A 16164-nucleotide genomic window follows, 5' to 3' on the forward strand; every position below is an offset into this window, starting at 1 on the left:
TATTACCCTTATTGCACGTTTTTAAGGTTTGGGGTTGTTTAGATATCGGAATAGTGGTAATTGACACTGGCAGAAATAGGGTGATTGAGAGACAATTTTTGTTAATTGATGATGGAATGAGGTAATTGATTGTTTGCACGAGATAAGATATGATACTTACATTATAAACATAAATAGTAGTATGATTATATATACATAGTCTATCAATCAACACACCACATCACATCAATCAGCACACATGTGAATAGTAGTATGATTATCCATAGTTACATTATAACATGTGTTATTTTTCATTACTATTGTCAAATCACATAACATCACTATTATACTTATATGGCATTATTGTACTTTATGACATCATTATTGTTCAATCACATCATATTATGACATCATTTCACTATGTATAAGACATCATTATAGTCAAGTCAAGTCACTTCATTACATTTTTCTGACATCATTACAATCTAACATATATTATACTTATATGGCATTGATCATTATATTTCATGAATTTCAAAATAAAAATAAAACTTGTTTTTGGTACTTTATAAACATCTTTATAGGCATCTTATGGTTTCAAACCACTTTATATGACCCCGAGAGTTACCCCACAGATTCAGTTTATTTTTTGAAAAATTTTCAAAATTGACCCAAAAATCGTGTATTATAGCCTTCAATTTCGGACAAATTTTCACTTTTCTGGACCCGTGAAAAAAAATTGTCAAGATACTTCCCATGGACCCTAATACACCCCAGAAGTCCATTTGGGTGGGTAAAACCATCCAATATGCCTTTAATATGTCAATTTACCCGTTTACAACTTGCACCAAATTTATAAATTCAAGGCTACCACGAACATTTATGACAACATATAATGATCATATATGATTCCAAATGACATTATATGACCTCGTGATGCATTCCCTAGTATCTCGAGACTTTCCGATACCGGGTCTCGAAACCTCTAAAATTGCCCAAAAAACGTGAATTATAGCCTTCAATTTTGCAAATTTTCGACTTTTTTTTACCTAGAAACAAATGTTGAGAATCTTCCTATAGAATCTAATACCTTCTGGAAATCCAATTGGGTGGGTGGAACCATCCAATTTGCCTTAAAGCATCTAATTTATGTGCTTTCATATATACACGCCTATTGTATTGGTTACAAGCTTTCATGAGGCCTTTATGTAGCCGAATAATTGTCGTATATAGGTCAAAATTTAAACATTATATGACCCCGGGATGCATCCCGTAGAATTTCGTGAATTTCTGACATCGGGTCCTGACATCTCTTGAATTGCTCCGATTTTGTGTATTATAGCCTTCAAATTTGGCTTCCATACAATATTTTTTTTCATTCTATGAGATTATGCATATAAGTACTTCTACGGGTTCCCAAAGGGTCTTGGGAGTCATGATAGTGCTCTAAACCATCTCATTCATCCATAATCATCATGTCTTAGGGCAAAGACGACATACCCTCAAATGATAAAATTATCTTATATGTTTGTATGCCTTGTCCTTGGGTACATATGTCTTGTGCACATGCCACAAGCCCCGACATTGATTCCATGCCAATTGAGTTAGAAAGTAGGCTTCTATATTAACACGATATATTGTATGCCTTATTTTGAGTTTTTGATTAAAAATTGTAATCTAATTTATAAATGCATTGATGTGCTAACGATATTACACATTTACATTTATTTACGCTCACTTACTAAACGAAAAATTATATATGCCTTCCGTGCATGGAAAATTAACCACAAATGTCATTTATGCGCAATGCAATTACACGCATAAATGTTATTTACATAAGACTTTTCGCATGACAACTCCCTATTTCAAAACCCTAGCTAGGTTAGTTGCATAGATGTGTATTTCATTATCTCGACAATATATTTTCCTCGCTACTAAAATGTATCTCTCATATTCTTCTAAAATATATATATATAATTTGTAATATATATCATGCCGATCTTCTTTGTAAATCTATAACAAAATCCTCGTAGTTTTGCATCATATTTCCTCTGTCTCGTTTTAATAACTTGTTCCATAAAAACTCTCACAAAAATTGCTTTAATGGTGCAAGTGAAATGAGATTAGAAGAATGTTAATCTTTTCATTTTCCAATTATAAAATTAAAATCCATTGAATAACACTATTTAGTTTTTGTTACAATCAAGCATCAATATGGTATGGCACGTAAATTATAAGTGATGCCTATAGCAAATTTGGTGAGGAGGGAGGGTCCTATGGTATAAACCTCAACTTCATCTCATTTCTTTAAGTCACAAAATGTTATGGAAATGTTCTGTTTTGCTGCCTCGAAGTTACGCACCTTAGACATGTTGGGATGAAAGTAGTCATGGCCCTCACGAGGGTGGCTCCACAAACGTGATTTTTCATGTTTTTCCTATGTCAAAAAATAAAAAATATATACTGTATAAAGTTTTGTTTTAAAGTACTTCTTTTGTATTATAGTTAAAAAATATTAAGGGTCTATTCTCATTGACTGAACTCAGCTGAACTAAATTGAACTGAACTGAAATGAATATTTTATAATTAGAGAAGGAAATTAGGAACTAAACTGAACTGAAATGAGCTGAACTGAACTGAGCTGAACTGAACTGAACTAAACTGAACTGAATTTCAACGTAAGAGAACAGGCCCTAAGTTCAACCCAATGCTTATTTAAACAATTAAGTTAAAAAAATATAAGTTCAATATAATACAAACAATAAGTCAAATAGAATAACAATATTTCTAATGTATCAAGTGAGAGTGTGAGACCACTATACAAAAAGATAGAGCAAAAATGATAAAAGAATTATGTAGATCATCTCTAGTGGTGAGATTTAACTTTAAATTTTAAAATATAAACTGAGTTGTTTTTCACACCCAATAGTGATTTCCCTGTGCCCTTTTTAATAAAATTTTAAAATCATGTGTTTGTTGATGCCTATAAAGAATTATATTGATACCAACATACCATCTAAGTATGATCAAACACCAATTGATAGTGACGCATATTGGCTGAAATTATTAGTGGAGTCGGTATTTGAATTGCTAATATAACCTTTCATTGAAATCTTTATTATGCCACAAGATGCATTTTATACTTCTTCTGTTTTTTTTGGAGGCATCATTTGCAAAATCACGGAATCCTAGACAATTGTGAAGATAAAAGAGATAAAAAGAAAGAAAAAAGAGGACCAATGTGATATGGGAGTTAGAAGAGAATATGTTACGTAGTACTCTATAAATAAAAGGGAAAGTGATGCATCTAAAAAGAAGCAGAGGAAGTAAGCAAAATAAAGCTATTCATTCTATTTTTTAAATTACAACAATTTCTATAATGGTCCTATTTTTATTTTATTTTTTTATTTTCTTAAGCAAACCCTTTCAACTAGGGGTGAGCAAACCGGGTACCCGGTCAAAATTTTAGGACCCGGACTTGGAATTGGTTGGAACCGGGTCCTAAAATTCGGAACCGGAATTGGAATTGGTTCGACTAGGTTCTAAAATTTAGGAATTGGAATTGGAACCATCGGGTACCGGTTCCGGTTCCGGGTACCCACTTGTGTATGTAATTTTTAAAATATAATACAAATTATAATTTTTATTGTAGTTAGGTTCATTTTTAGCATTTAATACTTATATTTATATGTGCATTAAGCTATTTGTAATTATGTTAGATATTAATAATACTTTTTTATTTTACAAATTAGATACAATCAATGTATTTTTATTATTTAAATTTAATTTAGTTTAGTATATATTGGGTAACCGGGTACCCAACCAGTTCCGGGTCCAAAAAATTGAGAATTGAAATTGAAATTGGTTATAACCTGGTCCTTAATTTATTACCCAGAATTGGAACTACTGGGTCCAATTTCGGTTCCAGATCCGCCAGCTCCTAACTGGTTCCGGTTCCAATTCCGGGTATCCGGAATTTTTTCTCACCCTTACTTTCAACTCATCCCTTGTAGTTTTAGGGGGCCACATCATCATTATCAAATTGCATCAATTTATGCTATAAGCTTTACAATGACAAGCTACTTCGAGCCTGTTCTGATTTACCGGCATTAACTGAAATATTGTTTACAAGAGAAGAAAATTAGGAACTGAAATGAAATGAAGCTGAAAAGAACATGCCTTACCTCTTGTAATTTTAGTAGGTCTTACATGTTTATTACGGAGTAACTTTTTTTTTTTTTTTTTTTGAAGGAAATGTTTATTAACTTTTCAAATAAAAAAAAACAATTCAAAAATAATAAATCATTTTATTATCTAAATGGACAACTAATATTTTAGGTGAAGTGAAACAACACAACTTTGTAGAGCTACGTAGTTTCATCAAAGTTACAATTTTATTAGTTCCATAGTGATGAGCTACTAGCTCCAAGGGCATGTTCTTTTTGACTTATTTTCAATTCAATTAAGCTTTAATAGATTCAGTTCAATTCACCTTTCATAAGTTCATTTCAATTCAGTTTTAATATGTTCAGTTCAGTTCAGTAGAGTAAATTAGATCAGACTCTATTCAACCATTGTAGATGCTCCACAAGACGAATAATTTCTCGTTTTTGTAATGAATAGAATAGAGCCTAATTAACGTCTGCATAAATAATGTAGGTAGGAAAAACAAAGGCGGTTAATGGCAAAAGAGTAAATATATCAAAAACAAAGGGCAAATATTCTTGAAAAAGTGAGTGTATAAATTATCTGTACCTCATACAAGAAGGAGAGGAAGGTCGGTAGAGAGTGTTGTTGCCTCAGCTCATTCTCTCTCCTCCTCAATTTCCTGGACATTTCATCTCTCCTTGCACAATTTTTTTAGGGTTTCACCCACAAAAATTTGATAAAAAATTTCCCATAATTTTCAAAATAGCAGGTGCCTTTTTGTTGAAATTATCTGATTTTCTGAAGAAATTTGAAGTGAATTTTCTGGGTTATTGTTTGATCATCTTCTTCATCATCATCATCTAAAAAGAAGAAGATCAAAAAATGGACGGTGGTGATCTATGGAGCTCTCGTCTTTCTTCTTCTTCTTCATCATCTTTCAGACGTTACCAACTTCGATCTGGTTAGTTTTTATTTCTGGGGTTGTTTTTATTTTTCTGGGTTTTCTGCAATTTTTGATTTTATCCCCAATTTTTGTTTGTTAGTTGCCTTGAAATGTGAGAAAGGATGGAGTTTTTTAGGGTTTGTGGGGGGACCCAGTTGAGAAATTAGGTGAAAAATCTTATCTTTTTTGTTTAGCTTTGCTTAATTTCTCAAATTGGGCTTCTATCCATTTTAGGAAAAGTTGAATTGAGGTGTTTTTTGTTGTTGAATTTCATGTTTTTGTGATTATTTGGTATAATTTTGAAGAGGGTTTTCTGGGGTTGGTGAGATTAAGCTGAAATTGATGATCTAATGGAATGAACTTTGGGAAATTTGGTTTGAAACAGAGGCTTATTTGGGTGGTGATGATTTAGAGGTCGAAGATGATTACAAACAAGAGTTTTCATGCCCATTTTGTGCTGATGAGTTCGATATCGTGGGGTTGTTTTGCCATATGGATGAAGAACATCAAGTGGAGTTGAAGAATGGGGTAATTATCCTTAACATTACATCATAGTATAGCATATTATTAAGGCGTTGTTAATCTGTAACATTTTTTTAGTAAACTAGTATATTCCTTTAACTACTTGGGACTTGTTTGTCCATTGTGGATATATTAGTTTAGCTTTTTTTTAATCATAGATAGATTCGAAGCGTTCAATAGCTTTGCATTACGCCATACATGTGCATCTTTATTAAAAGTTACTTAAAGCTATGATCTTTACATGAATTTTTGTTGTTGGGGTTTCGTTCATGGTGGGGTTGTGGCTTCATTGTAAGGTTTTGTGAGAATCATAGATCGTGCTGCTCGTTTTATGGATTGTTTGTGGAGCATGATTTTATTTTACACCCTTTTGCTGTACAAATCTATGAAGATAGTTGTTGGTGCTTCTATGACACTTATTGGATCATTGGTGTTGAATTGAACTGTATTGCATAGATGTCCCACCCATGTATATGTCTTCAATCTTAGGTATGTTGATTAGCATGTGAGTTTGAATGGGGAAGCTTTTTGTTATCATGTACTGGTATCATGGTATACTATAATGCCTTTGCATGAAAAACTTGTTGGATGTGATACAATTATAGCCCTTCATGACCTGAGTGACATTACGCTACTGGAGGCCGTCACGGGTTTTGTGGTCTTGTGACATATATTTGACTAAACTTTTTTTTTTTTTTTTTTTTTTTTTTTTCCGTTAGTGAATGCGTAACATTTGGATAATCATGTGTTGGACAAATGTTTTCCCTAGCTTGTCTCTTGTAATTGTATGCTTCCTTTTCTGCCTTTTCTGCTTTCTGAGGGATATGCAATGTCATGAATTTCATTTATTGCGAGATTTCTTTGCCCCATGGAATTTAATTACAACACAAGGTCAAATTCCCTTCCCCTTTTTGTGAATGAGAAATATTTGGCCACTTGTCTGCTTGACAAGCTGCTAGACTGATCTACGTTATTTTGTATATGGGTTATTAGGGATCATATTTTCATTACTATTGTAGTTTTCACAGGGATTTCTTAATGAGGATCTTTGTGAAACATGTGTGGCCTTCTGAATACATAACTACTTCTGGCTTTATTTGATACTGAATTAATGCACATGATTGCTTTACTTCTTGCAGGTTTGCCCTGTATGTGCAAAGAGGGTGGGAATGGACATGGTTGGTCACATCACAATGCAGCATGGAAATATATTGAAGATATCCTTTCTTTTTTTTTTTTTTCCTAATTTGTTTTTTGAAGTTTGATTCATAGAGTGATAATTTTGTTGTTCCTTGTGTTTCATAAGGTCTCTGTGATGTGTGGCACTTCTCTCTCAGAAACATAATTCTCTTTTCCATGGTAGAGACTAGAACAATTAGCCCTTTGTAGGTTTTGTTTTGAAGGAAGATTTTCGATATCTAGGTGTACGTGTAGTGATAGTCTGAAATTGCTTATCTGTGTTTTTTCATTTACAACTCAACCAAAATTGACTACTGCAAAAATACTTGGACTTGATTGTAGCCTATATCACTTTTGGAGCCTACTTGCCTCAATGCGGCTTTGGATATTTTTCTGTAGCTATATGTTGCTCAAGTTTTTAGTCATTAGATTGTCCTAATGTCTAAGTCAAAGCTTAACTTCTAACTTTGCTACCTCATTAGCTTCAGTAAGTTTTAATCTCATTTTGTCGGAAGTAAGCTCTTTTGCAGTTTTGACCAATGCAGTCTCCATAATTTAAAAGTGGATTAGCTGAGTATGGAACTATTTTATTGAAATTTCATATATAAGCGTGTCAGGTTGTTTGATTAATTCTACATTATTAGTACAATGACAGATTGGGTTATCTAGTGGGAATATTTTCACCTTTGCTATTGGCTGTTATCTCCTTTGAAGCACCCTTTATGAAGTTAAGTTGTGATTAATTGTGTTTCCTTGACTGGAAGATTACGTTCAGCGCAGAAGGAGGTTGCGCAGGGGTGTTCCAAATTCAATGTTTAGCATATTGAGAAAGGAGTTGCGAGAAGGAAATAGGCAATCCCTTTTCGGAGGGTCCTCTTTCACTCTTTCTTCGTCCAATCCAGACCCTGATCCTCTCTTGTCCTCACTTATATACAGCTCTTCCTCTGCAGAAGAACTTGGAAAGGGAGAACCTTGTTCTTCTAAGGAAACAAGCCCACTTCCACAAGCTGTGGAGGAAACAATTGAAAGGTAAGATAAACCATTTAATTGTCATATACATTTTTTAAGTAATGCTTTTTAGTATTGGTTTTTGCTCATGCTCTGAATGATGTAACACAGTGCCCTGACACCTTCCCCCCCAACCCCATCTCACAAATAAATGGGGAAAGGATAATGAAAAGCCATTAAATATCCTGATACGACGCTTGAGCACCTATAATCATGTTGTTTATTTGTAATACTATGAATCATAAAAAAAAAGAGACCTTTCCTTCTGCATAATTAGTTTTGGATTGTGATCTTGTGCCAACTTTGGAGACCATCACATTATTTGCCAGATGTTTAATAAGCACTTCAGGTCCCTCTGGAGGACCCATATAACTGTGTATTGTGCTACACATTTTTTCCGAATTAATAATTCATTATGTAGCTGCTTAAAACCTGTTGTGATTGGTTAGCCAAGCCTTCCACCTTTATCTCATTAAAGTGGGACAAAGTAACATGTTTGGTTGCTCTTAGCTGTGTGTTGCCATTGTGCATGCATTTGCGCATTCTTTCTGGAGAATAAACATGCTGTTAAATTGTAAGAATGGCTATTAACAGTCTTAACTCGTAGAACATATTTAGCGAGTGAAAATTGATAACAATTATCTTTGTCCTTGTCAAGTTATATATGTTTTGTGCACTTCATTTTTGGGGTTTAAATCTTTTGTGAGAATTATAGCATAGGAAAAATCACTTCACCTTGTGATTGACTGGTCATTGGCTAAAGAAGACAGAAATGTGCTAGGAAATCTGATACGAAAACAGTAGTAAATTAAGAACATAAGATATGTATGATGTTCAATGCTCCTCTGAATTGTTTGTATGGATAGCATTGTAAGCAAATGAAAGACGAATCTCATTTTTGACTCGTATTAGAAATTTAAGCTGGTTGATCAACATAGAAGCTAGACATTTATATTTGAAAAGGTATAGTAAATGAAATTAGATGTATATGAATTATTTATCAACTCCAACTCCCTTTTTCAGCTTTCATCTGCATTCCATGAGATTACCATTTGAGCTTCCATGCATTACATTAAAAATCTGTATTTGTTTGTTAAGAGATTATGAAATGAGTTTCATGCTAATGATTTGCATAATATGCAGTTCCCAGCATTCTGTGCTTTCTGAAAAGGAGCATGAAGAGAAGGCTAGGAAGTGTGAATTTGTCCGAGGATTGCTGCTCTCCACTATGCTTGATGACATCTTGTAAAGCCGATGGCCAAGATTGCAGATATTGTGAGCCTTAGGAGGGAAAGGGAAAAACCAAGAGGATTGAAACCAATGTTGTAACTTGTGAAAGAGAAATAGAGCGAGAGAGAGAGATGGGGGGAATATCATTAGGTCTCAGGGTAATGTTCAAAGTTAATGTTGTATTTCTTGGTGTATTTAGACGGATTATGCAAGTGCAATATTTTAAAAGGTGGAATAACATGTAATCTTATCTGTTATCGCTTGCTTCTAGTGGTTGTGTCTTCCATGAAAGATTTTGTACCACAATGGGAGTATTAAACTTCAAAATAAGAACAAGAACAATGTTCTATTTATCCTAACGATTCCTCTTAGACAACCAAACATCGAGTTACTTGAATGATTCTAATGCTAACTTGGCAGTGGTTTTTGCTCGTATCAACACGCCAGGAGCCGTTTGATTGGGCACCTGAGAAGTCGTTTCAAATTGATATCATCTCATATGGTAGATTAATACAAACGCCAGGACCCTAATGACAAATATAGCAGATAATAAATTCCACACGCTATATGTGTTACATCCAAAGGCTACTTTACAAACACTCACTCTTTCGTTCTATCTCCAAATCCATCAAATTATTATCTTGTCTTTCTACATGAGAATCCGAAACCTCAAAAATTTCTCAAAAAGCGTGGATATTAGTTTTCAATTTTGGAATTTTTTGACATTTTTTCACCCGGAAATAAAAATTGCCGAAATGTTTACCATGGTCTCTAATACCCTCCGGGAATCCAATTGGGTGGGTGGAACCATCCAATTTGCCTTTAAACGGCCAATTTACCGATTTACAACTTGCAACGATTTCATTAACTGAAGCCTACCACGAACATCTATGACAACATATAATGATCATATATGGTTCCAAACAACATTATATGACCCTGAGATGTGTTCCTTAGAATCTCAAGGCTTTTTGATACCAGGCCCCGAAACCTGCACAATTTCTCAAAAAGCGTGGATATTAGCTTTTATTTTTGGAATTTTCACTTTTTTCGCCCTGAAATAATAATTGCCGAAATGTTTACCATGGTCCCTAAGATCCTTCGGGAATCCAATTGCGTGGGTGCAACCATCTAATTTGTCTTTAAATGGCCTATTTACCGGTTTATAACTTGTACCGATTTCATTAAATCAAGCCTACCATGAACATTTATAACAACATATAATGATCATATATGGTTCCAAACGTCATTATATGACCCCAAGATGTATTCCCTAAAATTTCAAAGCTTTTCGACACCGTGCCCTAAAACCTCCAAAATTTCTCAAAAAACGTGGATATAAGCCTTCAATTTTGAAATTTTTTTTTACTTTTTTTTCGCTCGGAAATAAAAATTGTCGAAATTTTTACCATGGCCCCTAATAACTCCCTCCGGGAGTCCAATTGGGTGGGTTGAACTATCCAATTTGCCTTTAAACAACCAATTTACCGATTTACAACTTGCATCGATTTTATTAAATCAAGCCTACAACAAACATTTATGACAACATATAATGATCATAAATGGCTCCAAATGGAATTATATGACCCCGAGATGTATCCCCAAGAATTTCAAGACTCTTCGACACCAGGCCCCGAATCCTCTAAAATTTCTCAAAAAGCATGGATATTAGCCTGTAATTTTTTAATTTTTGACTTTTTTTCGTCCGAAAATAAAAATTGCTGAAATGTTTACCATGATCCCTAATACCTTCCGGGAGTCCCCTTAGGTGGGTGGAACCATCCAATTTGCCTTTAAACGACCAATTTACCGGTTTAAACTTGCATCGATTTCATTAACTCAAGCCTACCACGAACATTTATGACAACAAATAATGATCATATATGGTTCCAAACGGCATTATATGACCCTGAGATGTATCCCCTAAAATCTCAAGGCTTTTCGTCACCGTGCCCCAAAACCTCCAAAATTTCTCAAAAAGCGTGAATATAAGCCTTTAATTTTGAACTTTTTTGACTTTTTTTTCGCCTGGAAATAAAAATTGCCGAAATTTTTACCATTGTTTCTAATACCCCCCGGGAGTCCAATTCGGTGGGTTGAACTATCCAATTTGCCTTTACACGGCCAATTTACCAATTTACAACTTGCACCGATTTCATTAAATTAAGCCTACAACGAACATTTATGACAACATATAATGATCATAAATGGCTCCAAACGGCATTATATGCCCCCAAAATATATCCCCTAAAATTCCAAAACTTTTTGACACCGGGTGACAGGCTAAAGTCGTAATCAGCTAATCATAAATAATTCCTAAGTCCACTAACTATGTTGATAGGGGAGAAGGGTCGAACCACAGGGAAACAAGTCAATTTATTCCTAATTAATCAAAAGTAATCAAAATTATCAAGTAACCAATTTGTTGTTATTAAAGAGAATTAAACTACTAGGAATAAAAGTAAGGAGAAATAAAAGCAGGAGGAAAATCAATTAATAAAAAACCTAGGACATAGGTTCACCAATAAATAATATTACAGGGTAAAACATAACAATCAATACATCAATTAATCAAATCATAAAGAGCTTTCGCTACGTATCACAATCATAGAGTTAATTTACCGGTATTAAATCTCATCTCTCGAATCTCGACTTAACCACTTATAAATTAGTCCGCCTATTGAAACTAAGTCTAAACATCAATTCTCATCTCTCGAATCGCGAATCAATATTGCATAACTCAAACAATTAAACCAGGCCTAATCTAATTGCATAGCATTAAATCAATCAATAGGAAATTAATCAAGCATTGACAATTAACAATAACAAATTACCCCTTCATATTATTTATGGATCCCCACAAACCCTAGAAAGAGAACCACTAACACATAATTAAATCTAAACTAATCAAAGCAATTAAATAAATCATGATGAAATAAAGAAATAAAATTACTGAAATTAATAGAGAAGAAATTGTTACCAAAATTAACGAAAATAATAATGAGTTGAATCAAGAACAAAGTATAGAGTTGTAGAGAGATAGAAATCTAAGAGAAGAAGTAACTAAAACTATTAACACTAAATCGTACTTATACAAAACTCTTAACTAATCCTAATTAAAACTAAGTAAATAGCCGAAAACATCCCATCAGAAACACGTGCCCGATTAGGTGAAGGGCCACCCGATCTGACCCGCCTTTTTCTTCACCTTTTGAATCTGGGCAGCCGCCCGATCCAGCCAAAGGTTGCCCGAGCGAGCCCGTTTATGCTTGGACTTAGATTAGGCTTCACTTCTTAGCCCATTCCGAATTTCCACTATGAGGCTTGAATACTCGGTGTCCAAAGCTCGGTATTTCACATGTCGAGCCCTTAATCACCGGATCGATGACTCTAACCGGCCCTGGGCTTTGAAAAGTGGTAATGCTCCTCCAATGCTCGAAGTCGCTCCATAAAATCTTGGGAAAATGCTCCAAAAGTGCAATTCCCTACAAAACTCAACCAAAACTACGAAAACATTAGAAAATACCAATTAATAATAAAAGTGGCTCTAAAGAGCCATAAACACTACCAATTATGACCAAGAGACGGGAGTAAAATACTATATAAAATAGACATATCACTGGGCCCCGAAATCTCAAAAATTTCTCAAAAAACGTGGATATCCTCCAGTTTGGAAATTTCTTCAATTTTGGAAATTTTTGACTTTTTTTGGCCCGCAAATAAAAATTGCCAGAATGTTTACCATGGCCCCTAATATCCTCCAGGAATCCAATTGGGTTGGTGGAACCATCCAATTTCCCTTTAAACGGCCCATTTACCGGTTTAAACCTTGCACTGATTTCATTAAGTCAAGCTTACCACAAACATTTATGACAAAATATAATGATCATATATGGTTCCAAACGGCATTATATGAACTCGAGATGTATCCCCTAAAATATCAAAACTTTTCTACCCTAGTCCCTGAAACCTCCAAATTTTTTCAAAAAACGTGGATATTAGACTTCAATTTTGGAATTTTTTGACTTTTTTTTTCTTCCGAAAATAAAAATTGGCGAAATGTTTACCATGGTCCCTAATTCATTCCAGGAGTCCAATTGGGTGGGTGCAACCATCCAATTTTCCTTTCAATGGCCTATTTACCGGTTTATAACTTGCACCGATTTCATTCAATCAAGCCTACAACGAACATTTATGACAACATATAATGATCATATATGGTTTCAAATATCATTATATAAACCCGAGATGTATTCCCCAAAATCTCAAGGCTTTTTGACACTGGGCCCCAAACCTCCAAAATTTCACAAAAAAGTGGATATTTTGGAATTTTTTGACTTTTTTTCGCCCCGAAATAAAAATAGACAAATTTTTTACCATGGTCCCTAATACCTCCCGGGAGTCAAATTGGGTGGGTTGAACTATCCAATTTACCTTTAAACGGTTAATTTACCTGTTTACAACTTGCACTGATTTTTATTAAATCAAGCCTACAACGAACATTTATGATAACATATAATGATCATAAATGACTCCAAACGGCATTATATGACCCCGAGATGTATCCCCAAGAATTTCAAGACTTTTCGACTCCGAACCCCGAATCTACTAAAATTTTTCAAAAAACGTGGATATTGCCGAAATTTTGTAATTTTTGACTTTTTTTCACCCGGAAATAAAAATTGCCGAAATGTTTAAAATGATCCCTAATACCGTCCGGGAGTCGCATTAGGTGGGTGGAAACATCCAATTTGTCTTTAAACGACCAATTTAGCGGTTTACAACTTGCATCGATTATATTAGCTCAAGCCTACCACGACATTTATGACGACAAATAATGATCATATATGGTTCCTAACGGCATTATATGACCCCGAGATGTATCTCCTAAAATTTCAAGACTTTTCGACACCGGGCCCCAAAATCTCCAAAATTTTTCAAAAAACGTGGATATTAGTCTTCAATTTTGGAATTTTTTGACTTTTTTTCGTCCGAAAATTAAAATTGCCGATATTTTTGCCATAGTCCCTAATATCCTCTTGAAGTCCAATTGGGTTGGTGGAACCATCTAATTTCCCTTTAAATGGCCAAAACCTTATCGGTTTACAACTTGCACTGATTTCATTAAATCAAGCCTACAACGAACATTTATGACAACATATAATGATAATAATTGGCTCCAAACAGCATTATATGATCTTGAGATGTATCCCCTAAAATATCAAGACTTTTCTACATTGGTCCCCGAAACCTCCAAAAATTTTCAAAAATCGTGGATATTAGCCGTTAATTTTGGAATTTTTTGACTTTTTTTTTTCGTCCGGAAATAAAAATTGCCGAAATGTTTACCATGGTCCCTAATACATTCCGACTGTCCAATTGGGTGGGTGCAACCATCCAATTTGCCTTTAAACGGCCTATTTATCGGTTTATAACTTGTATCGATTTCATTAAATCAAGCCTACCACGAACATTTATGACAACATATAATGATCATATATGGTTACAAACGTCATTATATGACCCCGAGATGTATTCCCTAAAATCTCAAGGCTTTTCGACACCGGGCCCTAAAACCTCCAAAATTTCACAAAAAGCATGGATAATTAGCCTTCAATTTTGGAATTTTTTGAATTTTTTTTCCAGGAAATAATAATTGCCAAAATTTTTAGCACAGTCTTTAATATCCTACGGGAGTCCAATTGGGTGTGTGGAACCATCTAATTTGCTGTTAAATGGCCAATTTACCGATTTACGACTTGCACCGATTTACCGGTTTACAACGACCAATTGGATTAACTTGCACCAAACCCGGCTTGAACCGAAATTGACCCTAACCCATTTCAACCCGTTAAAACCCTAATTTAACCCGGCTTGTTACTAACCTGACCTGAATTCAGCCCGACCCGTTTCAAACCTGACCCGAATTTTATCCAAGCTGTTACAAACCCGAACTGAAATCAACCCGACTTGTTATTGACTTGACCCAAATTCAACCTTACTTGTTATTACCCGACCTAAATTTTAACAAACCTATTACTTACCCGACCCAAAAATTCAACCCGATCCGTTAGTAACCTGACTCGAAATTAACACGACTTGTTATTGACCCGACCTAAATTCAACCCAAATTGGTGCTGACCCGATTTCAAATCACCTTAAATGCAATTTAGACCAACTTATTATTGTTGATCAAAGCATTTAATCTAGATAGACCAAGTTGGTCCAGGCCAGCAAAAGAAAGGAGCATCTTCCTTCATCTTCCTAAATTATAGACTATAGTTCCCTAGTATATTGTCATATATATTATAGTTAAAGAAAATAATTAGCTTGATAAAATGATAATTATCTATTTATAGTTAGTTGAACCCGAATACGACCTGACTTAGAAATGACTCAACTTTATTGTAACATGCAAATTATTGACTTGAACATAATCCGACTTGTATCCGAGAATGATCCGACTTGGAAATGACCCAACCTGATTATAGCCCGCAAATTGTTGACTTGAACTGAACCCGACTAGAACCCGAGAATGACCCGACCTGATTTTTATCAGCAAATTATTGACTTGAACCGAACCCGACTCAAACTCGAGAATGACCCGACTTGATTCTAACCCGCAAATTATTGACTTGAACCGAACTCGACTCGAACCCGAGAATTACCCTAACCCGTGAAAACCTCAATTAAACCCGACCTATTGCTCACCCGACCCGAATGTAGCCCAACATGTTATTAACCCTACTTAAACCCGACCCAAACCCGATAAGAAGAATGACCTGACGTGACCCGACTCAAGCATGACCCAACCCAAACCTGACCCGCATAGGTTATGGAATTAATTTAAATTGACCCAACCTGAGTTGATCCGACCCAAACTCGACCCCTTTACCCGAATTGACAGCTCTACATGAGATGATCATGAAAATTTAAGAAAAATAGGAGAGATTGATGGATAGCATTACCACTAGCATAAGACACTGCACAAAATTCCGAATAATTTCTTTCAGTAATACCATTGATTAACACTGGTGAGCTTGGCTTTAACTACCAACTAGTGTAAGATCAAATGTCACCTATGTTGGTAGATAGACCAAGTTCATTATCATGCCATTATTCAGACTGCAGTATAACTAACACTTAGCATACCC

The 16164-nt window shown here is 34.8% G+C and overlaps 1 protein-coding gene across 1 annotated transcript; it reads left to right on the forward strand.

Moving 5' to 3' along the window:
• Positions 1-4734: 4734 nt before the first annotated feature.
• LOC110692728 (protein DEHYDRATION-INDUCED 19 homolog 4-like) lies at positions 4735-9369 on the forward strand. The gene is made up of 5 exons (XM_021869774.1): positions 4735-5089; positions 5457-5599; positions 6733-6810; positions 7542-7801; positions 8924-9369. The coding sequence occupies exons 1-5, from the start codon at positions 5011-5013 to the stop codon at positions 9027-9029; spliced, it is 666 nt and encodes a 221-aa protein (XP_021725466.1). The 5' UTR covers positions 4735-5010; the 3' UTR covers positions 9030-9369.
• The last annotated feature ends 6795 nt before the right edge of the window (positions 9370-16164 follow it).

This window comes from Chenopodium quinoa, unplaced genomic scaffold, assembly GCF_001683475.1.
Source record: "Chenopodium quinoa cultivar QQ74 unplaced genomic scaffold, ASM168347v1, whole genome shotgun sequence".
Taxonomy (NCBI): domain Eukaryota; kingdom Viridiplantae; phylum Streptophyta; class Magnoliopsida; order Caryophyllales; family Amaranthaceae; genus Chenopodium; species Chenopodium quinoa.

What these genes read in the sequence shown, in the direction of transcription:
- LOC110692728 (XM_021869774.1), top strand. Translation starts at nt 5,011, where the DNA reads ATGGACGGTGGTGATCTATGGAGCTCTCGTCTTTCTTCTTCTTCTTCA. An exon ending in AAGTGGAGTTGAAGAATGGG is followed by an intron (nt 5,600 to 6,732) that starts GTAATTATCCTT and finishes TACTTCTTGCAG; the next exon opens with GTTTGCCCTGTATGTGCAAA. An exon ending in AGCATGGAAATATATTGAAG is followed by an intron (nt 6,811 to 7,541) that starts ATATCCTTTCTT and finishes CTGGAAGATTAC; the next exon opens with GTTCAGCGCAGAAGGAGGTT.